A 17,109-nucleotide genomic window follows, 5' to 3' on the forward strand; every position below is an offset into this window, starting at 1 on the left:
GCATAGGAGACAAACTGTGCCACTATTTCAGACACACGTACAAAGGCCTCTGGGTCAGACAGGCTGGGTTCGTGCCTCGAGACAAGGGGAGTGGATGTAGACACTCCTGGGCAAACAGGACTATCACAGATAAAATGCCCAAAGCGCAGCAAGTTCTCGACATGAATTCAAAATCAGTTTTGAAGAGACACGGGCTGTTTATCACTGCTGAAAGACAAGCGATTGAAGAAGCTTCTTCAGTGCGTCATTGAGCTCCTGGCTCCTCATGCTGTAGATGAGGGGGTTCACTGCTGGAGGAGCCACCGAGTACCAACTTGCCACCACCAGATCTAGAGATAGACCGGAGATGGAGGGGGGCTTCAGGTGGGCAAGAACTGAGGTGCTGACAAACAGGGAGACCACGGCCAGGTGAGGGAGGCACGTGGAAAAGGCTTTGTGCTGTCCCTGATCAGAGGGGATCCTCAGCACAGCCCTGAAGAGCTGCACATAGGACACCACAGTGAACACAAACCAAAGAATAAAGAGGCACTAACCACAGGAAGCCCAAATTCCCTAAGGTAGGACTCTGAGCAGGAGAGCTTGAGGATCTGGGGGATTTCACAGAAGAACTGGTTTATGGCATTGCCCTGGCAGAGGGGCAGTGAAAATGTAATGGCCGTGTGCAGGAGAGCATGGAGAAACCCACCGCCCCAGGCAGCTGCTGCCGTGTGGACACAAGCTCTGCTGCCCAGGAGGGTCCTGTAGTGCAGGGGTTTGCAGATGGCAGCGTAGTGGTCATAGGCCATGATGGTGAGAAGAGAAAATTCTGCTACAATCAAGAAAAGAAAGATACCTGTTCAGCACATCCTGGGTAGGAGATGGCCCTGGTGTCCCAAAAGGAATTGGCCATGGCTTTGGGGACAGTGGCGGAAATGGAGCCCAGGTCAAGGAGGGAGAGGTTGAGGAGGAAGAAGTACATGGGGGTGTGGAGGCGGTGGTCACAGGCTACGGTGGTGATGATGAGGCCGTTTCCCAGGAGGGCAGCCAGGTAGATGCCCAGGAAGAGCCAGAAGTGCAAGAGCTGCAGCTCCCGCATGTCAGCCAGAAGGAGGAACTCAGTGACGGAGCTGCTGTTGGGCTTTTGTTCATTCTGGGCCTGGGGACCTGTTCATGGAGGAATAAGCAGTGAGTTGTTAGGGTAGACTTCTCTGAGCAAAGCCTACTCCATTTCTCAAAGAACTCCCCCCAAATTGCCTCGTCTCTTTCGGGAAACCTTTGGCTCATTAATTCTGATAGGCAATGTGAGGATGAACATGAGGCAACTTACAATATTGTGAGTGGAGACCTCGTAAATACAGCTGATGGAAGAGAAAGAGAGAGACTGAGCTCTCCCCGTGGCACATGACTCCAGCTGCTCAAATGAGTAACTCTAAAGGCTGCCCTGAACGTAATGAGTGGGGACAGATTCAGTTGCCCTAATCTGGGCCTCCACTGTCATTTCAGTTGGCCAAAGAAAATTCCCAGCAACCTCTAAGAGATATTGGCCTACCTCTATGAACTGCTCCATCAGCGCTTGCAGTTACCTGCACGTATCTTCGGTCACCCCTGACACCTTAAATGTCACCAGACGTTGTGTCTGAACAGCCCAACCCTGCACTCCATCCCCATTAACTGGCAAGGGAACCGAGACAAGGAGCTCACCTGCAGGTGACTGTTTTTGTGAACGCCTGAAGACCTGATGCAAGAGGAATCCCACCTCCTGTGGGTTTGTGTTCTGCATGGGAGGGAGATAAGCCCACTTTTAGCCCCAGGGACGCAAACCCACAAATGAGATTTGTCTTTTGACCCATCTGCATCTCTTCCCTCAGAAGGGGTAAAGGTGATCCCTCCTTGTCACCGTCCTGTTGTCCTGTCAAATGATGAGACAAGGAAAGGTGATTCTCATGCCCAAGTCTTTTCCTCACAGGAAAAATGACAGTGCTGGGAATAAATGTCTCTGCCCAGCTGATGGAGGGAACATCAGGGATTGCTTCAGCCTGCTTCCCCTGGAGCCCCAGGGACACCTGGAGGGAGCCCAGAGGGAGCAGAAAAGGTTCTTCTTTGGGCTGTTCCTCTGCTGCTGAGCTGGGCCGCGCTCCTGGGATGGAGGGAGCTCATGGAAAACAGGCAGCGCCGCAGAGAGACAGCTCTGCCCAGGAGCAGCTCCTCTGCCAAGCGCAGCAGGGCTGAGGGCACTGCCTGCAGGCACCAGAGTGGAGAGGAGTGAGGCAGAGAGAGGTTAAAGGCAGTGTGGAAAGGGAGCATGCTGAGAGCTGACTGGGGGAGAAATCTTTATGCTGTAGGTCTCTGGGTGCAGGGCAATGCAGCTTCAGTTTCTGCAGGGATCTCCTAAAGCTGGCACATCCCACAGCTTATGGGATCTGTAAGTGCAACTCTCACAGTTTTGCTGTTTTAGAGGAGGAGGACGTGCTGCAGATTCCACATTCACTGCACCATCAAAACAACAGAACATGACGGCTGCCTTCTCCTAATGGCTGGTATGCAAAGAGAGATCTGCACCTGTGGTGCCCAGGGATGTCCTTTCAAGCAGGGTCCCTGCACCCCAGGGCTCTGTGTGCCGGGGCAGGGACTCTGCCGCCTGCCAGGGTCAGCTCTCAGCCTGCCCGGGGAGCTCCCCATGGAGCTGTGGGGAGAAGCTGTGGGTGGAAGGAGTGACCCCCGGCAGGGCAGTGTCCTTCTGCTGTTGAGAGGGTGCTGCGTGGGTCAGGGCTGCTCACAGCTCCAGACCAGCCCCAGAATATTTCCGAGGAGGTGCTTGAAGGAGAAAATCAAGGCAGGGATTACGATAAAGATAAGAAGCTTTCCTGAGTCTGTCTTTATCGTTTCCTACTGCAGGAAGGGACAGGTGGTGGGAAGGTACGGCAGGGTGGAGGGAGAGAGAGAAGGGTAAATGCGAAAGGAGCTTTCAAATTTAAACAAGTCACTGGGACTCCTGAACTGCAACTCTTGAGTCATCAGCAGATTTGCCAGAAGCCTCGTAATGTGCCTTCAGCCACTCCTCTGCCCACGGACAGCACCAGCATCACCTTTGCTGGACCCATCAGGGTTGTTCTGACCTGCTTTGTTCCACCTGCAAACGGGAACATTCACCCAGCCAGTGCCCTGCCAACAGGCAGGTTTCTGTGGGGCCAAGGTGAGCGCTCAGAGATTGGGGTGGGGTCTGTGAGCACTCACAGGGAAAAGACATGGGAAAGGGAAATACCTCCCAGGAGGAAAATCTCCGGGAGGCAGAGATATGATCAGGGAACGAGAGGAAAGAAAACCCAGACATGTTGTGGGAGGGAGAATTCAGAAAGCCCTGTGCAATGCCCTCCAATGCAGACCTGTTCATCTAAGCAAGCCCCCTCGACTCCTCTCCCACCCAGCAAAGCCTCAGCCCTCAGCAGTGTGGAACCCACAGCGCGAGACACCTCCTCTGCAGCCAGGGCTCCAGCAGAGCCCTGGTGCAGCTCCCCAGCATCGCGCCAGTTCCCTCTGGAGAGCACGGGGGCCGAGAGCAACGGCCTGGCAGTGTTGGTGTCTGGGATGTGGTGTGCACATCTCCGTAAAGGTACTGCTGTCCTGAGTGCCCGGCTGCCTCTCCCCTGACCTCTTTAAGCTCACCGTATTTTTCCTTGTTCCTCTACTGGTCTGTGTTACTGCTATTGGTACCTTGTTCTGGCTGTCCCACTCTCTGGGGAGGCTGAGTTTGAGCTGCAGAGTCACACACTGGTCTTGTGTGTTCTTTCACGCGGTTGTGCCCATGGAAACAAGCACCCAGGTTTCCTCACACATGTGGAGATGTGGTCAATGCAGTCTGTGGGGCTGGGATATGAGCTGACTCGTAATGAGAAGTCATCGTAAGGACAACTGGATTCCTCCCTGAGGTGTCCTTCCAAGCTGTGAGCTGCCCTCAGGGGTTCAAAGATTTTGGTATTAATAATGGTTGTGATGTTAGCATTTGTATGTCTGTATGTGCTCATAACATGTACTGTGAAGATACGTGTATCACTTGCCAGTAGGAGCACCTAGAAAATGGGACTTTTATGAAGAATTTAAAATAAGTCCCAAAGAGGAGGAAATTGATACCGGTAATCCATAAATGGTTAAACTGTAGAGAATGTTCCTTTAGAGAAGAAATGTAGCTATTTTAGTAACCATCCCAAATCCTTTCAAGGACTTAGTAAGATAAGACAGGATGTATGTGGCCTAAGACAGGGATGTAATAAATATGGACATTGTCTGACAAACAGATGGTAGCAGGTTAGCTTTAATGATCAATTAAGCAGTTAGAATGTTTTGCCAATGTGAAAAGTGAGCCAAAGGCCAGATGAAGACTGAGGAAGAAACGACCCTCACTCAAAACGAGGACCACCAGAAGGCACGACGACGCATGCCCAAAAGCTGCTTGTAATATGCAAATGAATTCTCAGAAATGTAATTAATATGCTAATGTTTTCTTGGCGTGACATTGAGTATGTAGGCCTGTTGTGTATAAATTTGGTTTGACAACAAGCATTCGGGGTGCACAACAGGAGGAGCTATGCCCTGTGCACCCAGCGCTGCAACAAAGAATGCCTGCTTTCTAAAACTTCAAATCGAGTCTTTATGAAGTTTTACCTGCCGGTTTGCGGTAACACAATTCCCATCAGCAAGAGACAGTTATTTTACTGGGGTTGCCAGTGATCCCTGCAGTCGCGTTGTCTCCTCCCTACTGCCTGGGGCCCAGGGCAGCCGCTGAGGCGGTGGGGAACGTGGGGTGCAGGGAGAGGACACGCCTCTGAGCGGGGGCCTCCAGCCCTGGCTTGAGCGGACTGCGCAGCCCCGATCTTCAGGTGTGCTGGGTGCCCCAGGGCTATTCCCCATTCCCCTCCCTGCTCCAGGGAGCACCCAGACCAGGCTGCTGGGCCAGGAGAGCTCCCCCCACACCGGTCCCCCTGCACGGCCCCTGCCCTCGGGGAATCCCCAGGGATGGGTTGGAAAGAGCTATGCCCCTCTCTGGCAGGCTCAGCCGGCCATTTGCTTCAGCGGCCAGGGCGGCAGCATGGCTGGAAGACGAGGCCGACCCATCGCCCTCTCCCACATCTCCTCCTCGCTTATCCCCCCTTCAACCGGGCACAGACCCCCCGGGAGCTGGTACAACGACCCTCTGGCCGCCACCGTTACCCCTCAGGCCACCCCTGCGTGCCCCCCCTTCTGCCCCGCCCACCCGCAGCAAACCCCGCCTCCCATTGGCTCACCCACCGCCCTCATCCCACCCATGGCCCCCTCTTCGTGCCACCATTGGGCCAGCGGCTGCACTCGCCCCGCCCCCTCGCTCCTGCAAAAGCTCCCCTCAGGTGGAGAAAAAAGCTGGAGAAGTGCCCCCCCCTTTCCCCTCAGGGCCACAAAATGGCCGCCCCATGTGGTTTCACCCGGTAAAAAAAAAGATAAAAAACACCCCCAAACCACCCAAAATATCCGGTTTTACCAAAAGAAAGGGATTTAAAGCACCTGTGCTGACCCCGGCCGGCCCTCGTAATGCGCTGCCAGAGCCCTTCCCTTGGGGGGGGGGGGGGAGGGGGGAGAGAAAAGACAAAATGGCAGCTGCGGCTCAGGGGGCAAACTCCCATCAGCCAGGCCCTGGGGTATGGGATGAGGGGGAAACCTGCGTCCCACAACCCCAGGAAGGATTTCACCACCTGCTTGTGCAGCCAAAGACGCTGTGAGGGGGAAGGCGGACAACTTAGGATGGACACCATTCTATTTTGGGGGTGTAAAATGGATTTTGGGGAGCAGTGGGACCCCAGGGTGCAGCGGTGGGGGTCTGAGGTGCTCTGCAGGTTATGGGGGGGGCTTATTTGGTGTCGGGGGGGGACATGGATTGCCCTATAGGGGATGGGGAACACTGCGAGGTGGAAATGGTGTGCCCTGAGTAATCAGGGGTGCCCTAAGTGATGGTTGCTGCCCTGAGTAATGGGGGTGCACCCTCCTCTCTGACTGCCCGCACCCCCCACCAGCTGAGCCCCCCTACTGTTATAATTGAATTTAAACCAATCAAGTCCGAAATGGATTCTCTAAATATTTATTAAGGTAGGAAAGCAAAAGCAGCGCTGGGCGGCCGGGGAGTCGCAGCTCCACCAAGGGCTCGCAAATTCAAGCAAGCTGAACAGTCCCTTTTATCTCTCCTGGATTCAGCTGCAACATCCTTTGCTTCTTCCGTAGTCGTGGTTTTCTTCGAACTTGTACTTGCTTCAGGCGACTTTACAATACTAGCTTATGCAATTGAGATTTACACAGAGATAGAGGTTGTCATGGTATCTTAGCTCTTATCTTCACAATGCCTAAACTATAGGAACAGAACATTGTAGTTTTTCTTGGTATACAGGACGTTCCTACATCAGCTATAGCAAGGCTTAAGCTATTTCCTCTTCTATTGGTTTGGTTAACATTTTACCTCTAGTTACATTGTGGTTTAACATCTGCTCAAGATATCATTATAGCTAGACTTTTCTGAGACGCCTCCGTGTCTGGTATGGCAAGATGGTTCTTGAGTCACTGATCAGATAGCAAATTACCTCCAATTACTTATTACAATTCCCCCCTTTTCTTTTATCTATAAATAATTTGCTGATCGAACCTGGACAATATTTCACAAGCCACATCTACCTCAGGATTTTCTAATTCAGATTGCTTCATTACCATTAATTGCACTGTCTCCAACCTGTTTTTAACAAAAGCTACAAATTTGTTAATAACACAAGGCCCAAAGGTTAGAGTTAGCAATAGCATTATGAGGGGCCCTGCCAGGGTGGAGATTAGGGTAGTTAACCATGGTGACTGGTTGAACCATGATTCAATGCAATGATACTGAAAAGAGGTATTGTCTTGGAGAATATGAGGAGAGGTGGGTAGGTGTGGAATCTCTCGGGTAGCAGGTAGCACTTGGTAAAACTTGCTCTTAACATCACAGCGCTTAAGTAATATCTGTTTTGTTTTGACCCAGGGTAAGTTTGCCTCTAGACGTTGTTTTAAAAACGGAGGGAGGCATCCCTTGTTTTAGTGTATTTAGAGACATTGTGTGATCTTTTTGGTACCGAAATGGGTGCTGCTGTTTCCCACGAGACACCCCCTTGCTCTCCTCTAGAATGCATCCTGAAAATTTGGAATAAATTTGGAGGGGATCCCATGACTAAAATTAAATTAGTAACATATTGCAATCAATGGTAGCCACAGTATAAATTGGAAGAGGGTGAAAATTGGCCTGAAATCGGATCTTTAAAATGCAATACTATATTGCAATCGATGTTGTTTTGCCAGAGAACTGAAAAATGGGATGAAATACCTTATGTGGATGTGTTCTTTGCTTTAAGAAATGATTGGGATCTACACGTGCAGTTTTCCCAAGCATTAGAAGTTAGTCCTGTGTCGCTCAAAGAAGGAAAAGGAGGCTGAGAGGAGACCACCTCGTTCTCTACAGCTCCCTCAAAGGAGGGTGTAGCCAGGGGGGGGGTCGGTCTCCTCTCCCGAGGAACAGGACAAAAGGAAACAGCCCTAAGTTGCGCCAGGGGAGGCTTAAATTGGATATTAGGAAAAATTTTTACACGGAAGGGGTTATTAAGATAGCATTGGAACAGGCTGCACAAGGAAGTGGTGGAGTCACCATCCCTGGAGGTATTGAAAAGCCGGGTAGACACAGAGCTTAGAGATACGGTTTTGTGGTGGTTTTTGCCAGTGTTAGGTTGATGGTTGGACTCGATGAACTGAAAGGTCCCTTCCAACCCGGGCAATTCTATGAACCCTATCGACCTCAGTCTAGTGGGAAAGTGGAAAGGACGAATCACACGCTTAAAACACAACTGAGCAAAATGTGTCAGGAAACCCCTATGAACTGGACTCAAGCTTTCCCTCTGGCTTTAGTAAGAATGAGGGTTCAGTCCAGGGGCAGACAACGTCATCTCATGGATGGAAGGCCATACCAGACGCCTGGATTACCGGGGGAAATGAGGATACAGGGAGAAATGGACGTTTGGAACTGGGGCCAGAAGATTTTACCCCCAAACTGGACAGGATCTTGCACTTTGGGGGCACTAGTTCCTAACGTAACTGTAGTAAAAAGGGTCATGAAGGTGCCACAAATTAGATCTTATGTAAAAACTATATTATAACGAATATTACTAACTTACGTAAAAACTTGTATCGAAATGAATGATCTTCCTGCTACCACCTGTTTGTCAAACAAAGTCCGTATTTATTGCATCCTTGTCTTAGGCCACCGTGTTCTCAAGGCCACATACATCCTTTCTTATCTTACTAAGTCCTTGAAACCATTTAGGATGGTTCCTAAAATAGCTACATTTCTTCTCTAAAAGAACATTCCCTACACTTTAACCATTGACGGAAGTCTGCTTTAGGTATTAATGAGGGCGCTGGGCTTGGGGGGCAGAAGGGGGGGCTCACTTTCTGCGGGGGCTGGAGGGCGCTGGGCTGGTCCCCAAGGGCCGGCTGGCCGAGGTGGGCAGGGGGGGAGGCGGGGGTGGGGGCGGGAAGGCTGGGCGGCTGTCCGGGCTGGCGGGGGCTGCTTCCTGGCTCTCCGTGGCCGCTTTTCCAGGCGCAGGCGACGGCTGCTGGTGTTGGGTCCGGCTCCCAGAGGTGCTGGCACGGGCGGTGCGGCTGTCTGGGTGCGAGGGGTGGCTGTGGGAGCTGCGCTGGGCTCCTGAAGCTTTGGCCAGGCGCCTGTGGAGAGAGGAGGCTGCTGAGGCCCCGGCGCGGCTGCGGTGCCGGGCGGGTGCGAGGGTGCGGGACCGCGCTGGGCGCCCCGGGGGGTGTGGGCACCCGGCTGCACGCGGGGAGCTCCGTGCAGAAAACGGGGCTCCACGCACCCCTGGGCTGGGGCTCTGCTCGCCGGCCCACGGCTCCTCTCCTCTCCGCCCTGACCATCCTGACTCGGCTGCTCTGCACGTGCTGGGGAGGAGAGCGAGGGGACCAGAGCTGGGCACAGCACTGCAGGGCCAGGAGAGCCTCCTGCTCTCCTTTCTCAGCGTGCCTGGCAAAGACCAGCACTCGGCTCCCCTGCCCAGCCCTGGCCAGACAGGGGGACAGCCCTCGGCTCCCTGTTTGCTGAGGTGCTCTCCATCCCCTCTTCAGAGGAGGGATCTGAAGAGATACACACCGCTGCAGGGACAAGAGCCCTGCCGCTGCTGAGAACACGCACGCTGGCAGTGTTGGGGTGCAGATGGGACAGACATCTCGTTCTCCAAAGCGAGGCCCATAGCTGGGAAGGTTCCTCGCCACGCTCTGCGTTGCTGGGACACCTTGGCCAAAGGGAGTGTCTGGGACTGATGGCATCACCTGACAGAGCGTGGCCAAGGACCTAACTCGGCACTCCAGAATACCCGACCTCTACATGCTTCACGGCTAAGAGCAGCCACCCAATACAGGTGTTTGGCACCTCCTCCCCGCAACAACTTACTTTTTTCTCTGCCTCCACAGGCAGATCCCACCACACAATCCCATCCCAAACAGCACGGAGCCTAAGATCGCCATGGCGCCTTCTGTGCAATACTTCCGGAAATCTTTAGGTTCCACGGCATTTAGGTTTCTCGTGCCATCCACACCTGGAGGAACAGTTCTGTAGGTTAGTGTGTCCTGCGCGCTACTGCTGATCTCACAGGAGGTCCCACATGCTGCTGCCTCTGCTGCCGATACCGCCGCTGGCTCTGCTGCTGCTGTTGGCACTGCCTCTGCTGCTGCAACTGCCACTGCTGCCGCTGCTTCTTTCCTTCATTGGAAGGGAAGACCCCAGCACCATTGCCCTCCAGCTCCAAGAGGTGCCTGCCCAAGGCAGCTGAGAACAGGGCTGATGGACAGACGGCCTGTCCTCTCTCTACACTAAGGGACGGTCCCTTTTCCTCTCAGGACCCACAAGGTCTCACAGCGCAGCACAAATGCCTTAATGATTTCTGCCTTAAAAACAGGCCTGTGGTGGGGCCACCAGAACAGAAGAAACAAACCCAAATCCCTACAGCTCTGCTCTGCAGTCAAGTGAATTGTGGGGAGGGGGTAATCATGAAAAAGTCTTTGCTCTCAAAAATGGATTTCGTCTGAGATCATCCCGTGTTCCTATTTACCTGTTGTGGCAGGGTAGGACTGACTCCTCCAGAGCCCACAGCAGAGACCCCTGTCCCCTTTGGTACCCTCAGCCACCTCCAACCAGAGGTAACGAGCCAGAGGTTTCCTGAAAGAGACGGGGCAATTTGGGGGGAGTTCTTTGAGAAGTGGAGTAGGCTTTACTCAGTCTACCCTGACATCTCACTGCATTTTCTTCCATGAACAGGTTCCCATGTCCAGAAAAAGCAAATGTCCAACAGTAGCTCCATCACCCAGTTCCTCCTCCTGGCATTCGCAGACACACGGGAGCTGCAGCTCTTGCACTTCTGGCTCTTCCTGGGCATCTACCTGGCTGCCCTCCTGGGAAACGGCCTCATCATCACCGCCATAGCCTGTGACCACCACCTCCACACCCCCATGTACTTCTTCCTCCTCAACCTCTCCCTCCTTGACCTGGGCTCCATTTCCGCCACTGTCCCCAAAGCCATGGCCAATTCCTTTTGGGACACCAGGGACATCTATTATTCAGAATGTGCTGCACAGGTACTTTTATTTCTCTTCTTGATTGGTGCCTAGTTTTATCTTCTCACCGTCATGGCCTACGACCGCTACGTTGCCATCTGCAAACCCCTGCACTACGGGACCCTCCTGGGCAGCTGAACTTGTGTCCACACGGCAGCAGCTGCCTGGGGCAGTGGGTTTCTCCATGCTCTCCTGCACACGACCAATAAATTTTCCCTAGCTCTCTGCCATGGTAATGGTGTGGACGAGTTCTTCTGTGAACTTCCCCAGATCCTCATGCTCTCCTGCTCATATATGTACCTCCAGGAAGTTTGTCTTCTTGTTACTGCCTCTTTTGCATTTGGGTGTTTTATATTAATTATTTTCTCTTATGTGGAGATTTCAGGGCCGTGCTGAGGATCCCCTCTGAGCAGGGACGGCACAAAGCCTTTTCCACCTGCCTCCCTCACCTCGCTGTGCTCTCCTTTTACATCAGCACTGCCATGTTTGCCTACCTGAAGCCCCCCTTCATCTCTGCCCCATCCCTGGACCTGGTGGTGGCAATTCTGTATTTCTTGGTGCCTCCAGCTGTGAACCCCCTCATCTACAACATGAGGAACCAGGAGCTCAAAGATGCCTTGTGGAAACCAATCTCATGGGTGTTCCTCAATACTGATAAGCTTCCCATCACTCTCTGCAAATGACTGTCAGGCTATCCCATTTCAGTCCTAAAGTTTTTATAGTTGTTGTTTTTTTTATTATTATTCTATCTTCATTAGCATTTTCTTTTGCATTATCATCACTATCATTATAATTTTGTGGTGATCTGTGGCCATTATGTATCTTCACAAAAGTTGGGATTCCACTTGCTGCTAGTGAGGAATGAACCTCCTCTGTCTCACCTGGTGCCTGTAGACATGGTCATCTGACACTGGGACCAAACTGACCCTCTCAGAGCATCTCTGCAATAGAAAGGTACCTGCCCAGAGCGGTGCCTGAATGTTGGGTTCCTTCCCCAAAGCTGATGCCAAGAATTGACATAAGCAACTGCTGCCCAAAAGGCCTCTTTCTCTATGGATCTGGGAGAAAAGAGGTGTCTCATTGTTGACGTATTTGGGACCAAGGGCTGGATTGAAGATGAACTTGGTTTCTGGTCCGAGTGGAGATTGTGAATTAACCCTTCACTATGAGGTGAATATACCTCAGTGAATACATAAGGTACATATCCAGAGCTGTCCCACCCAGAAGGTGACATGTAGATGATGTCCTTCAGGAGGGGAGCCTGGAGCTGCCTCGAGAGTCCAGGGGACCTCCAGGGACCGTGTGTACCAGGGGTGGGCAGTGACTGGAGCCCCCAAAGTGAGAGAACACCCAAGGTGGAGTGACCCAAAGGGAATGTGTTAAACTCAGGTATCCACAGAAAATGAGGACTGTGGTGCATTTGGGAGGACACTAGAAGCATCACAGTCCCTTCAAACACCTGCCACATCCACAGACTCCCAGGGAGGGGGATTAGCAACAGTGACCTCCAACCAACTCAGGGTCCTGCAGGGAGCACAAGGAAGGGGCCAGCTCAGAGGAGAGATGGGGAGAGCTCAGAAGGGAGGTGACCTGGGCTGGAAATTGTCTCGTAGAGGAAATGCTGGTGTTCAGCTAATCCAAGACTGCGTCCTGACCGTGAGTTCCTAAAGCATGCACGTGATGGAGAGCCAGAAGTCCTTGTTGTCCTGGTGCTCCACCAAGGCCTGGGACATGGATGAAGAAAGACTGGTGTCCCCATCTCTTAGTGCCACCACCCCTCCTGAAGGGTGGCATCGAGAGGGAGGCCGGGACCCTGTGTCGGGGCTCGTACTGAAGGAAGCAATACCCGGCAGCCAGACGGGTTTGCTGCTGTCCCTCAGTCCCTTTGTGGAGCACATCTTTCAGATAGTCTCCCCTACCCCACGTGCAGACCTGTACTCCAAAAGTCCCAGCACATTGTATCTTTCATTTTCAGCCCCGGCCGTTCACCGTGATCCAGGGAAGGGCTGATCTTTGAAAAAAGAACAGCTTTCTCTGCACTGGGGCAATGTCCAGACCTGCCCCAGCTCACACGTGCCCTGACCCGGCAGAGAAACAGGAAACCGAGGTCTGTTGGGCAGACCATCCAAGGGAGGTGTTTCCCCACCCTTGAAAGCACCCTGCCCCATGTGGTGCCTGCACAGCGGGGTTGTGGGGCAGCATGTGGGGCAGTGGGGCTTGGCTGGTGCAGGGATGGGAATGCAAAAAGGAAGCAGGATGCTCCAGAAAGCTCCCACACTGCTGGGACCCAGCTCTCAACCCCCAGCCAGGTAGGGATGTCGCCCCAGGCACTACAATGACTCAGGGAGCCCAAGAGTCCCCATGGGTGGGAGGTGCATCTTGAGCACCACCATCTCCAGCTCTGCCAGCAGCCCCTCTGCCGCCAGAGCAGCTGGGACAGGACTCATCGATGGTCAGGAGTTTCTTGGGGCTGCAGCCACTGGCACCGCCTGACAGGAATCCTAAGACACAAGGTTGAGTGCAGGTTCTCTGTGCTGTAGCTTACAGTCCCTCTCCTCCTTTGACACCATCCTCTCTCAGGAGCACCACCGGGTGTGTTACTCCCTGCCCGGGCATGTGAGGGAGCTGCTGGAGGTCTTCTCTGCTGACCTCCATGGTTCCCTGCTCTCTGCCAACATCAACTAATTACCACAGTCTTTCTACTATGCACATCTTTGCTTGGAGCCGGCCACCACAGCCCACCTGCATGGGTCCAGAGGAGCCCAGTGAGGCTGTGCTTGGGGAGTAGCTTGTGACTGTCCTTGGTCTGAATGGGTATGATGGTCTGATTGGAAATCATGAAGGGAAGAAAAAGGGGGCTTATGAGAAAGATGGGAACAAACTTTTTAGTAGGGCCTGCTGCGATAGGATGAGGGATAATGGCTTTGAACTTAGAGAGGGAAGACTGAGACTAGATATACGGAAGAAATTTTTTATGGTGAGGGTGGTGAAACACTGGCCCAGGTTGCCCAGCGAGGTGGTAGATGCCCCATGCCTGGAAACATTGAAGGTCAGGCTGGACAGGGCTCTGAGCAACCTGAAGATGTCCCTGCTCACTGCAGGGGGGTAGGACTAGATGGTCTTTAAAGGTCCCTTCCAACCCAAACTATTCTATGATTCTATGACAAGAGACCACAAGGACAATAAACAATAAGGATAATTTCAAATGCGGTTAAGATAGATGTAATATATAAATATATACACTGTCCTGGGAGCTGGGAAAGTGAAGCAGGCTCCCCTCTCCCTGACACCCTGCCCTCTTCAATGAGCTCTGTAAGAAACGCTGCCCACTAGGGCTGAACTCACAGTTTGGTCAGGTAATTTAAGTCTATCTGCAGCCAACGCTGTTCCTGCCAGCTCTGGATTTGAGCTTCCATTGGAGCCCAAACCATTCCAGTTTGTGCCGTCTTCCCTCTGACACTGGCTGTTTTGTGACACAACTGTCCTGCATCTCCAGTCAGGATGAGCAAGAGAGTTTAATGACCAAACTGGAACTTTTTCCCTTGCTAGAAATGTGAATGCAGCAGGCTCGAGCCAAGAGGCCCAACCGAAAAACTTCCTGTAGAGACAACTGACGAAACTATCCCACAGGCTGTGGGACTTTCTCTTTACTGACAGAGAATTTGTGGGTCCAGTTGATGCAGCTTAACCTATTGTCTCCTCTCTCTTTGTAACTTGGCTCTCAGCATTTATGGATTTAATCTGCTTTTTCACCTTGAAACTGTGTCTCTTTCAAAAACCAGCCCAGCACGGGTTTTTTGTTTGTTTGGGTTTTTTTAACACAAACCTGTAACCTGGATAATCCAGTAACCTGGATAATCCCTTCCCTTGATCTCCTGGCCGTGCTCCTGGTTGCACAGCCCAGGGTGCTGCCTGCTTCCCGTGTCCCCAGGGCACACGGCTGCCTCCTCTCCAGCTCACTGCACATCAAGAGCTTTCCCACAGGGATGTTCCCAGCCTGGGCTATTGCCAGGGTTACTCTCCTGCAGGGGCAGAAACTGCAACTTGCCCTTGTGAGAATTAATGGCTTTCTTAGAACACATGCTATCTTCCTCCACGAACCCCTTCCCTGAGTGCAGAGGCCTAGAGACTTTTTCAGTAAAGACTCGGGCAATGATGGCATGGAGTCCCTCAGTCCCATCTGTGTCTGCTGCTATTAAACCACCCTCCCCACTGAGCAGCATCCCTGCATTTTCCTAGTTCAGCCTTGGTCCCTAAGAAGCAATCAAAGATATTTCTGCTCTCAACCCTTGCATCCACCAACTCCAGGTGAGCTTTCCCTTTCCTTCAAACATACCTCCACAATAAAGGCAACATACAGAAATTCCTTCTTGATAGTTTGTCCTTGCTGTCACCTCCTGGCAGCTGTTCCATGGCCTCTGTCACCGTCCTGTCCCTGTGCTGGCCCTACTGCCCACACACGGTCCCACAGCCCCCTTTGCAGGCACAGCATAGGAAAGAGTAAATTCAGGACTGGGAAAGTTTCCCGCTATGATGTTCCCAAAGTCATCCCTGTGGATTATGCACCATCTCCAGGGGAACAGGGCACCCACAGGTGAAGGCTCAGCCCAGGCCCATTCACTGTCCCATTCTCTCCTCCCCTCAGCCCATGGAGAACGAAAACACGGTAGCACATCCTCATAGGGGTCATTTCTTAAGCCTGCTCTTGACCTCTGCTTTGGAAGAAGAGCCCAACCTCCAGACATTGGCACTGAGGAAACCCCCTTTTAATACAGAGATGCAAGATGACAGACCAACTCTACCATCATTCCCTACACATGGAAACAGGTCTCTGAGTCAGGCAGACAGGGTTCATGCCTCTGGAGAAATGGAGTGTCTGCAGACATTCCTGAGAAAACAGGAATATCACAGATAAAATGCCAAAAGCACAGGAGGTTCCCCAAATGAATGGGAAATCACTTGTGAAGAGGCATGGGCAGCTTATTGCTGCTGAGAGAGACTACTGATTGAATCAGCTTCTTCAGTGCATCCTTGAGCTCCTGGTTCCTCACCCTGTAGATGAGGGGGTTCACTGTTGGAGGCCCCACTGAGTACAGAACTGCCACCACCAGATCTAGAACTGGGGAGGAGGTGGAGAGGGGCTTCAGGAAGGCAAACATGCAAGTGCTGACATACAGGGAGACTGTGGCCAGGTGAGGGAGGCAGGTGGAAAAGGCTTTGTGCCGCCCCTGCTCAGAGGGCATCCTCAGCACAGCCCTGAAGATCTGCACATAGGACAGCACGATGAAAACAAAACACACAAATGCTAAACAGGCACTAACCACAAGAAGCCCAACTTCCCCAAGATAAGAGTGTGAGCAGGAGAACTTGAGGATCTGGGGGACTTCACAGAAGAACTGGTTTATGGCATTGCCATGGCAGAGGGGTAGGGAAAATGTACTGGCTGTGTGCAGGAGAGCATGGAGAAACCCACCACCCCAGGCAGCTGCTGCCATGTGGACACAAGCTCTGCTGCCCAGGAGGGTCCCGTAGTTCAGGAGTTTGCAGACGGCCACATAGCAGTCATAGGACACAAAGGTGAGAAGACAATACTCTGTTGACATCAAAAAAGAAAAGCAGAAAGACCTGTGCAGCACATCCCCAGGAGGAGATGGCCCTGGTGTCCCAGATGGAATTGGCCATGGCTCTGGCCATGGGGCCAGTGGTGGAAACGGAGCCCAGGTCAAGAACAGAGAGGGTGAGGAGGAAGAAGTACATGGGGGTGTGGAGGCGGTGGTCACAGGCTACGGCGGTGATGATGAGGCCGTTTCCCAGGAGGGCAGCCAGGTAGATGCCCAGGAAGAGCCAGAAGTGCAAGAGCTGCAGCTCCCGTGTGTTTTTAAACACCAGGAGGAGGAACTCAGTGATGGAGCTGTCATTGGACATTTGGTCTCTCTAGGCACGGGGGCCTGTTCATTTAGGAAAAGTCATCAATAGGTGATCTTCCTTTTAGAAGAAGCGTTGGGCACGAGAATCACCTTTTCTTCCCCATCATTAGACAAAACACCAGGAAAGTGACAGGGAAGGATATCGTTTCCCAAAAGTGGGGAAATATCTTTAGTTGGGTGAATTTCAGCATTTCAGCCTGTGTTTGTAGTCCTAGGGCTTAGAAAGACATTCAGCATTCTTTTGTCCTTGTCATGCCTCTACTCTGAAGCAAAGCCTTTGCACACATGGGGTCTTGGATACTTGATACCATGTTTCCATATGTCAAAGATGGGCTTTCCTGGAGCCATGGCTGGGGTGCTTCAGCCCAAATGTGCGGCAATGCCCTCAGCCAGGGGCACAAACAGGACGAGCTGGAGCCATCACTGTAGGAGACAGAGCTGTGACACCAATGGAATAAACTGCCCAAGCGTGGTGGCAGAGCTCGGTACAGCAGGTATTCAAGGAGAGCATCCTTCCAAGCGCAGCAGTAGACCATACTGAAACTCAGTTCAA

At 52.4% G+C, this 17,109-nt stretch overlaps 1 protein-coding gene and 2 pseudogenes across 1 annotated transcript; 1 reads left to right on the top strand and 2 right to left on the bottom strand.

Moving 5' to 3' along the window:
* Window positions 1-201: 201 nt before the first annotated feature.
* LOC141478732 (olfactory receptor 14J1-like) lies at window positions 202-785 on the bottom strand (annotated as a pseudogene).
* Window positions 786-10,701: 9,916 nt separating this feature from the next.
* Window positions 10,702-11,312, top strand: LOC141478733 (olfactory receptor 14J1-like; annotated as a pseudogene).
* A 4,272-nt stretch (window positions 11,313-15,584) lies between these two features.
* LOC141478734 (olfactory receptor 14J1-like) lies at window positions 15,585-16,867 on the bottom strand. Its single transcript, XM_074167722.1, has 2 exons — window positions 16,858-16,867; window positions 15,585-16,222 (listed from the first exon to the last, which is right to left on the bottom strand). The coding sequence occupies exons 1-2, from the start codon at window positions 16,865-16,867 to the stop codon at window positions 15,585-15,587; spliced, it is 648 nt and encodes a 215-aa protein (XP_074023823.1).
* Window positions 16,868-17,109: the final 242 nt, after the last annotated feature.

This window comes from Numenius arquata, unplaced genomic scaffold (genome assembly GCF_964106895.1).
Source record: "Numenius arquata unplaced genomic scaffold, bNumArq3.hap1.1 HAP1_SCAFFOLD_133, whole genome shotgun sequence".
NCBI classification, from domain to species: domain Eukaryota; kingdom Metazoa; phylum Chordata; class Aves; order Charadriiformes; family Scolopacidae; genus Numenius; species Numenius arquata.